This window comes from Triticum aestivum, chromosome 6D, assembly GCF_018294505.1.
Source record: "Triticum aestivum cultivar Chinese Spring chromosome 6D, IWGSC CS RefSeq v2.1, whole genome shotgun sequence".
NCBI classification, from domain to species: Eukaryota; Viridiplantae; Streptophyta; class Magnoliopsida; order Poales; family Poaceae; genus Triticum; species Triticum aestivum.
The window spans coordinates 118,111,104-118,120,334 of record NC_057811.1 but is presented as its reverse complement, the minus strand read 5'-3'; the positions used below and the strand labels follow the sequence as shown (position 1 = coordinate 118,120,334).

General features: G+C 45.7%; 1 protein-coding gene across 1 annotated transcript; it reads left to right on the top strand.

Annotated features, from left to right (window-relative positions):
* Positions 1–5,310: 5,310 nt before the first annotated feature.
* On the top strand, positions 5,311–8,434 carry LOC123143988 (F-box protein At2g43440). Its single transcript, XM_044562989.1, has 3 exons — positions 5,311–5,571; positions 5,850–7,034; positions 8,056–8,434. The coding sequence occupies exons 2-3, from the start codon at positions 5,883–5,885 to the stop codon at positions 8,215–8,217; spliced, it is 1,314 nt and encodes a 437-aa protein (XP_044418924.1). The 5' UTR covers positions 5,311–5,571; positions 5,850–5,882; the 3' UTR covers positions 8,218–8,434.
* The last annotated feature ends 797 nt before the right edge of the window (positions 8,435–9,231 follow it).

The window sequence follows — 9,231 nt, the reverse complement described above, 5'->3', positions numbered from 1 at the left end:
CCCACAACTCTTTGTGTTCTACTCGTGCATATCATCTACGCATAGACCTGACTCTGATGCCACTATTGGGGAACGTAGCATGTAATTTCAAAAAAAAATCCTACGATCACGCAAGATCTTTCTAGGAGATGCATAGCAACGAGACGGGGAGAGTGTGTCCACGTACCCTTGTAGAACGAAAGCGGGAGCATTATGTTACCGCGGTTGATGTAGTCGAACGTCTTCACGATCCAACCGATCCAAGTACCGAACGTACGGCACCTCCGTGTTCAGCACACGTTCAGCTCGATGACATCCCTCCAACTCTTGATCCAGTAGAGGGTCGAGGGAGAGTTCCGTCAGCACGACGGCGTGGTGACGGCGTTGGTGATGTGATCCGCGCAGGGCTTCGCCTAAGCACTACGATGTTATGACCGGAGGAGTAAACTGTGGAGGGGGGCACCGCACACGGCTAAGAGAACAATTGATGTGACTTTGGGGTGCCCCCTGCCCACGTATATAAAGGAGGTGGGAGAGAGGCCGGCGGCCAGGAGGGGCGCGCCATGGGGGTGTCCTACTTGGACTCCTAGTCCAAGTAGGATTCACCCCCCTTTCCTTTCTCCACCGGAGGGAATAGGAAGGAGAGGAGAGGGAAAGGGAAGGGGCGCCCCCTCCTCCTTGTCCTATTTGGACTCCCTAGGAGGGGGGCGCGCGTCCACCCCCCACAGGCTTCCCTCTCTCTCCCTAGGCCCATGTTGGCCCAACACTTCCCCGGGGGGTTCCGGTAACCCCTCAGTACTCCAAAAAAATACCCGAATCACTCGGAACCATTCCGATGTCCGAATATAACCTTCCAATATATGAATATTTACCTCTCGACCATTTCGAGATTCCTCGTCATGTCCGTGATCTTATCCGGGACTCCGAACAAACTTCGGTCACCAAAACACACAACTCATAATACAAATCGTCATCGAACGTTAAGCGTGCGGACCCTACGGGGTTTGAGAACTATGTAGACATCACCGAGACACATCTCCGGTCAATAACCAATAGCGGAACCTGGATGCTCATATTGGCTCCTACATATTCTACAAAGATCTTTATCGGTCAAACAGCATAACAACATACGTCATTTCCCTTTGTCATCGGTATGTTACTTGCCCGAGATTCGATCGTCGGTATCATCATACCTAGTTCAATCTCGTTACTGGCAAGTCTCTTTACTCGTTCCGTAATGCATCATCCCGCAAATAACTCATTAGTCACATTGCTTGCAAGGCTTATAGTGATGTGCATTACCGAGAGGGCCCAGAGATACTTCTCTGATACATGGAGTAACAAATCCTAATCTTGATCTATGCCAACTCAACAAACACCTTCGGAGACACCTGTAGAGCATCTTTATAATCACCCAGTTACGTTGTGACGTTTGATAGCACACAAGGTGTTCCTCTGGTATTCGGGAGTTGCATAATCTCATAGTCAGAGGAACATGTATAAGTCATGAAGAAAGGAATAGCAATAAAACTAAACGGTCATCATGCTAAGCTAACGGATGGGTCTTGTCCACCACATCATTCTCTAATGATGTGATCCAGTTCATCAAATGACAACACATGTCTATGGTCAGGAAACTTAACCATCTTTGATTAACGAGCTAGTCAAGTAGACGTATACTAGGGATGCTCTGTTTTGTCTATGTATTCACACATGTACTAAGTTTCCGGTTAATACAATTATAGCATGAATAATAAACATTTATCATGATATAAGGAAATATAAATAACAACTTTATTATTGCCTCTAGGGCATATTTCCTTCACCTTGATCGAACGTCTGTGGGACATGAGGTCATGATTGGCTAATTACATACGACCCAATAAGGTGGGTAGTGCTCATGGCCCAATAAAAGGGGTTTTCTTTCCTCGGACTTTTTTAGCGATCGATCTCGCTTACATACGGATTTCTCAAAAAAAAATCAGGCTTACATACCTATTACAAAATCGTTGGAAATCAAGGTAGGGCGAGTGCCACCTACAAGCATAGTTATAGTATAGCCAACTGCTGGCTATATGATATTGCCATGTCATATATAGTCATAATTTATAGTCGCTCATATAACAAGGTTAGCTATAAGAGTACTACTTTTTTTCAACTTCTCTCTATATCTTTCTTCATATTTATTGCAATTGCCTAAGAGTATAGCTAGACACTTACATGAGAACCCACTCTCACTATTTTCTCTATGTCTCTTTTCTCCACATAGGCAAAAGTGCCATGTAAGCGGGCTATAAGTCCATTATTGTACTTGCTCTACAGAGAACGATGCGTGCCGGGGGGGGGGGGTTCTTTTGATGATGTTGATAACTATTATTTCCGTTCACAAATGGACTACATACGAAATGCGGTGAGTGAAAAGGCACATTAAAACGTGTCTATATACATCTGATTCAGAAAAAAATATGTCGGTGGAAACGACACCTATGGGATCACTGGAATCCCTTATACGGTCGGCGGGCGCGGGGTTGTGCAAAGAGCGGGTCTAGAAGCTAGTACGAGGATCGTTTACCCAGGTTCGGTCCGCGAGGATGCGTAATACCCTAGTCCTGCTTTGGTGCATATTTGAGTGTTCTTGAGCTCATTTTGTTCTAGGATTCTTCTTTTTTGTGGGCCATTTATGGCATGCAGGAAGAGCCCGAGCTGCTGCAGCAGGTTTTGAAAAGGGAATCGATCGTGATTTGGAACCTGTTCTTTACATGAACCCTCTTAACTAAGATTTTCTTATTTATACCTGTTCTACTTTTTTTCTGTTCTGGCTCGGTTATTCCATCTAGCCGAGCCATTTACGGTGCGTGTGTCGTCCAAAAAATCCGAATCCACCCTCAGTAGGCCTCGGGCCTCCTTTTATAGTCCAAGGGGTTGCCAAAGTGGCACACAGGAGGTGGAAAGGTATATACAGTGCGCAAGCTCATCGCCTGTCATTACGGGACAAAATGCATTCAATGCACTACTTAGGTGTCCCCTCGCTTTATCGGGGACGGAAACGAGGCCCGTCCCGTCCGTCGCCGCTCCGTTTCGCCCTGACACGCGTCCAGGACAACGGAGCATGCAGTGCCATGTAGGCTGGCAGGCTGCTGAGTTGGCGTGGTGGTAGGGTCTTCACGAAGATCTGCATGCCACCACGCAGGTGCTTGACTAGTTGGATCAGTACCCACGTACCGCCACGTGGGTACTCGCTTTAGTTGGTGGGTCGGCCGCTGAGCTGGGGCGGCAAGGCCTTGCTGCGGTCTTGCGTATATTCCCGGCAAGGGTCTTGCCGGAGCCTTGCGAGCGCCCTCGGCAAGAGCCTTGCCGGGGCCTCGCGGGTGTCTTCGGCAAGGAGCCTTGTCGGGGCCTCGTGGGCATCCTCGTCAAGGGGCCTCGCGGTTGTCTTGTCTTCTGGTTCTCATCTAGGCTTCGCAGTCCTTTTGTCTTTACAAAGATCTGCATGCCTTCACGCAGGCACTTCCCGAGCTTGGTTCCAATGTTGTCGATGGTGTTGGAACTCTCAGGCTCAAGGGTGGCTGTGATGTTGGCGTTGGGCGAGCTGCCCCGGCAAAGCTCTTGCCGGGGCTACGTAGGCCGCCCTGGCAAGGGTCTTGCCGGGGGTAAACCCGTTTCGTTGCTCCGTCTTCTGCGCCCCTGGTTGGAGCGTTGCTCTGGTATTCTTGTGCCTCTGCTTCCCTCTTCTGCCCTGCTAAGTGTGGTTGCAGGCGCGGCTCTAACTGCCGGTGCACAAGTAAAGGGGTACAAAGAGAGCCCCTACTTTTGTACACCGATAAATCAAAACATTTTATATTTATGATCAGAGGGAGTACCATGTAAATAGCTTGGTAACAAAGTTTTTTTTTTTGTTAACTTCTAAGCTTCAAAGCTGCATGAAGTCCATAACTACTTGTTAATAGTCCGGTAACTCATGTATTATTGTCTGGCAACTTTTTAAACATGGAAAAATGTAGTTGAAATATATACATGTGGCATCCAATTTTGTAGTGCTCGTCGTTACAAACCCAATGGTGTAAATGGATCATGAATGGAATGTTTGCTTTAAGCTACAATTTTTTTTTGAATTTAAAGAATGGACTTTAAATGATGATGACACTATTTTGTCTTTTTATAGACTTGTGCTACTATTTGTCTCTTCTTTGCTTTGCGCTCACGGGAATTTTGCTCCCATGCTCAAGAGTTGTTGCGTGTGCTGGGCAACACATTCTGTCAGGGGAGGCATTCTGTGTGGACATTCTATACTACGCCAAATATACAACGTCAGGCGTATAGTCGTGTCTGTATGATTATCTATGTGCTCATGCTTGCTCTCAATCAAAATGTAGAGAGAAGGTCAACATTGTCTACAAATCCTACGTTCTCCTTGAGGGCAAGGGACATGAGCAGACCTTGATCGAGTGGGATGACTACCAGGTGGGGTAAAAGTGAAAATATGCAGGTTTGGGGGCGGGCACAAATAAGTGCACTTTCGTTAATTTGAGTCCCAAAAATATTATTTCATTAATTATAGAGTTAAGTATATTTTTCGTCCCTTAACTTTTTCGAAAGTTTAGAAATCGCCTCTCAACTCCAAACCACCAAAACTCAGTGCCTCAAATTTCAAAACCGGATAAGTTTAGTCCCTCGAGCGGTTTCCGTCCGACATAAATAGTGCGTCGGTAAACAGTAAACTAAAAAAAAAGTTGAAATTTTGTGGGATCAAAGATAGTCGGGTGCGCAAGGTGTGTGTAAAGTTTCATGCAGTTTGGACATTCCAGGATCTCGTGACAAAGAAAAAACAGTAAGTCTGTACGTCGATGAACAGTAAATTCAACAAAATAGCAAGAAAGTTTGAAAAAATATGAATTATTTTGGCATCCAAGATGTTTGGGTGCGTGCAAATTTTTGTGGTGTTCGGACATTGTAGGAGCACGTAAAAAATCAAAATTTGGCTCCAAAAAATACTTTGAAAAAGTGCATTGTTTTTTTGGCTAGATCTGCTCGGATGTCATTTGATCGCGAAAACTTGCAAGAACCTTGCGTACCCAAGCCTCTTTGATGCAAATTTTTTTCTTATGTTTTTGCTATTTTTTGAATTTACTATTCACCGACGTACAAATTTACTGTTTTTGCTTTGTCATGAGGTCCTGGAATATCGAAACACCACGAAATTTTGCACGCGTCTTGCGCACACGAGTATCTTTGATCTCACAAAATTTCATTTTTTTGTTTTTTTTTCAAATTTACTGTTTACCCCTGAAAATCTAGCTTTACCCCTGAAAAAAAAGTGAACGCAGTCCCCCTAAAAAAACTAGCTAACCCAATCGATGACTCTGGCGGCGACGGCCGGTTTTGTCTCTCCGCCCGCCAGTCGCCACTGCTTCCGGCTTCGTCGCCACCCCCTCCGGCCGCACGGCCGCCCACCTCACCGGCGCCGCCTCCCGTGTTAGTCAGACTCGGCGACGTCAATCTCAACTCGCCACTGCTCCCGCGCCGCCTCCGACCTCGTCGCCATCCATCCGTCCCGGCCGCACGCCTGCGCACCTCACCAGCGTCGCCTCCGTGGTAACGACCCCTCCCTCTTTCCCCGGCCATTCCTTATCACCGCGCGAGCCCCATCTCTGGGACGTCACCAAGTAGACGATTTGCTAGCTTAGCTTCAGGTTTTATTTAGCTCCCGGAACCCTAGACGCAACACGAGATTGGTGAATAGTAGAATGAAAATCGAAACAACAATCCCCACTTGACGCCGACATGCTGTCTCCGTTGTGCACATTTGGGTGTTCTTGCTCTCCAGATTACTGAGTAACCATACTCCCCTGTTGTTGTTGTTGCTGCTGCAGAGTGCAGACAAAGTGTGACGCCTGCCCTCAGTGATGCAGCGGAAGGTGCGCGTCGCTGCATCCAGCGATGGCGTGCTGCCTGAAGACATGCTGCGTCACATCCTCGTGCGCCTCCCGGCAAAGGCGCTATGCCTCTTCCGATCAGTGAGCCGATCCTGGAGGTCCCTCCTCTCAGATCCGCTCTTCGTTGCAGCGCACAAGTCCCGCCACCCTGGGCCACTAATTGTCACATGCACCAGTGACTTGTTTCAAAGAGGAGGCACCATTGAGATTCTGGACTTGGCTGGCCATGTCGTTAAGCGGATAGCCCCCATCATGAAGGATGCCCGGTTGGAACGCACACGCCACCTGGACCTTATTTGTGTCTCCAGAAATGAGCACCGTCCGACCCGCCATGTGATCAACCCTGCCACGGGGGATACTTTTGCATTGCCCGGTCGCCGTGCAAAGGAGCATGCACATGTGGAACATTTCTTCCCAGTATCATTTGACTTTGGACAGGTTGGCTCCACGGGAGAGTACAAGGCTATACGATGTGTCAGCATCGATTATTCCGATAGCGAGTCGAGCCCGATGCTCTGTGAGGTCATCACCCTTAATGATGGCCGCCATGCAAGATGGAGGGGCAAACAGGGCCCTCCGGCCCCTGTCACAAGTTACGGTAACAAAAGTGTCGTTATCAACGGAGTCGTCTATTTCTTGGTGGATTTTCTAAAGTTAAACAAACTTATCAAATTTTCCGGGGATCATGTCAAACCGGGTAGCATGGTTTTGTTCAACCTTGAGACAGAGGAGTGGATGGGGATTGTCCAAGGTCCATTGCCAGTGCGCACTGGCAGTTGCAGTTACTTTAGTCTACACATGGAGCTATCGCTGCTATGCTTGGATGGATTCTTAGTTATGGCACACAATTGTGAAGATTGCTCTTTGGACTTATGGTTTTTGATGGATACTGAGAAATCTCTCTGGAATAAAAGGTACAGCATTGATGACCAAAATGGAAATCTCTTTGTTCAACCCTTAGAAATTCTAAGTGATGGGAGGATGGTCCTCTCTGCACCAGGTTTGCTAAGACTCTATGATCCAATTGCCGAGACCTACATTGATTTTGAGATGAGAAATTCCACATTTGTTGGTACTTACACTGGAAGTCTATTGTCTTCAGAGAGCACTTTCACTTCTGAGGTGAGTGTTGTCCTCATACACCTGAAATTATGTATGTATGTTTGGTCTGTCCTTACTTATTGTTTGCTTCTCTCATTGTATCTTGGAGATAATTTTCTAGGCAACATAGGGAACATCTATGGGTTAAACAGCTGCATTTAGGAAAAACTGTTGTTGCAGTGTCATAGGTGTGATGCACAACATTAGCATATGGGTTTTTCCTATGTTTTTTGTCGTGTTTTTCAGTCAATTTTATGCCCTTCAAATTGATTTGTATGTATTTTTATGAAAGAAAATTATGGTCATTAGGTCTGATTGATGATATTTGTTCTACAGTCCGCTTTATTGTAGAAGCTGTCAAGCTGTTCACTTTTGGGTAACCGCAAATTACGATCCCTTTCTTTTTGATAACGGAAATAATGGCTGCATTGATAAATTTAGATTGCTGAAGCTTCCTTAGGTTTTATTCAAAGATCCACCAGTGAGAAATATCACATGTAAGAAGCGTTCGTCTTGATATGTGTGTCAAAGCACTCCAATATAAAGAAAAAAAATTCAAGAAAATCAAGGGTCTGGTTTGCAATGGTCGCTACAAACCTACTTACAACACCGGTGTTCAGACTTGTGCAGTTTACTTTTGTGGCTGCTCATCCTATTTAGATTTTGCTGGTTAATTATGTTATAGATTGACATGTTTCCTAGTATATTTTATGGTCATCTAGTTTGTGTACTCCTTTTCTATCTGGATAGTTTGTCTACTCTTAGTGGCATTTACACATACATATTTTCTCCAATGAGTTTAAATAAATTGCCAGCCATGTTAGATTGGTAGATTGTCTACTCATGTTGATGACCCTTTGCTTATTAGTTCCCCATGCTGTAGTTTTACATGAACTTCATATTATGTTAAACAAGCGAGAGAACTGAGCAATTGCTAGCCATGATTCATTCCTCCATTCACCACTACAGAATCATTTTTGCATTGGCAGTATATATCTTGGGTTTTGAGTGAAGATCTGATGCGTCCCTTTGTTCTTTACAGGCTGAACGTTGCACTATCTGCGGTTGCTATGGCACCCTTGAAACCAGCGAACCTTATGCACTCTGTGAAGACTGTACGTTGGATCAAACCTTGCTTGTATTGCAGCGTTTGAAAGACCGCGGTGAACTGGGCACGCTTTCAGGAATGACCAGTTGCCAATAGAAAATTTCAAGTATGGTCCAACAAAATTAGTTTTCAAATGTCACCTTAGTTGCTTTTTAGAGAACAATGATGCTGCTCTGTTCTTTTTGTTTGATGAAGCTTATTTTGGAACATATATTATATTTGGTACGGAAGAAAATACGATTGACCTTTGTTATTCCAAACGTGATGTCAATATGGATCGATTACGTGAAACCATGTGGAACAAAACATCTTGATCCTGTGGCAAGAAATCTGGTGCTGCTCTCTTCAAAGTGTGAGCCTAGCATCCGCCTATAACGGTCGGAACATACCGATCTAGCCATGCAAGTCAGATTTTTTTCGCCTCCTTCTGTTATTGACCTTGTTCCAGAGTAGTCTATGTACTCGACTAACGTCATGCAAAGCTGCTAACAAACTGACATGCATCATGACATTTTTGTAGGGCAACTACGGCGGGCGGGCGAAATCCAGACTGAACCATTTTTTCATTTCACAAAAGCAAGTAACCAGATACAGCACAATGGTTATATGATGTAGCACACTTCACTCAAACAAGAAATAGTAGGGAACAGAGAAGAGAGACGGAACAAACTATTCCTAGTCACACCTCGAACTTAGCACGTAGCACCACAGAAAAGGACCGGAAAAGCAGGAAAGTCTGTGGTAAAGTCACTCGCCTGCTCATCGATCGCACTTCACCATGCATGACCTGGAGAGTCGGAAACCGCCGCCGAAGGACATCACACGACTTTCGCAAAAAAAGAATGTTCCACCGAACACCACTGTTGCACCACTTGTTGGACTTGAAACCGACAACCATCACCAAATGTGCAGCCTTGAGCACTATGCAAGGCAACAAGAACCGTGCACGCCATCAAGGACCTTGATCGCCGAGGCTTCACCGTCGACACGAACATCTCTGAGAAGAGACAAACATTGCTGCAGGGCGGACCAAAACATAGCTTGTCACGAAAATGCATAGCGCTTCCACCTGCGAACCCTTCAACCAAACGCTCCTTGACAACCTTCTTC

Bases quoted from the DNA above. Each gene is read 5' to 3' on its own strand.
- LOC123143988 (XM_044562989.1), top strand. From the start codon at position 5,883: ATGCAGCGGAAGGTGCGCGTCGCTGCATCCAGCGATGGCGTGCTGCCT. The intron at 7,035-8,055 runs GTGAGTGTTGTC...TGTTCTTTACAG, and splicing joins AGAGCACTTTCACTTCTGAG to GCTGAACGTTGCACTATCTG.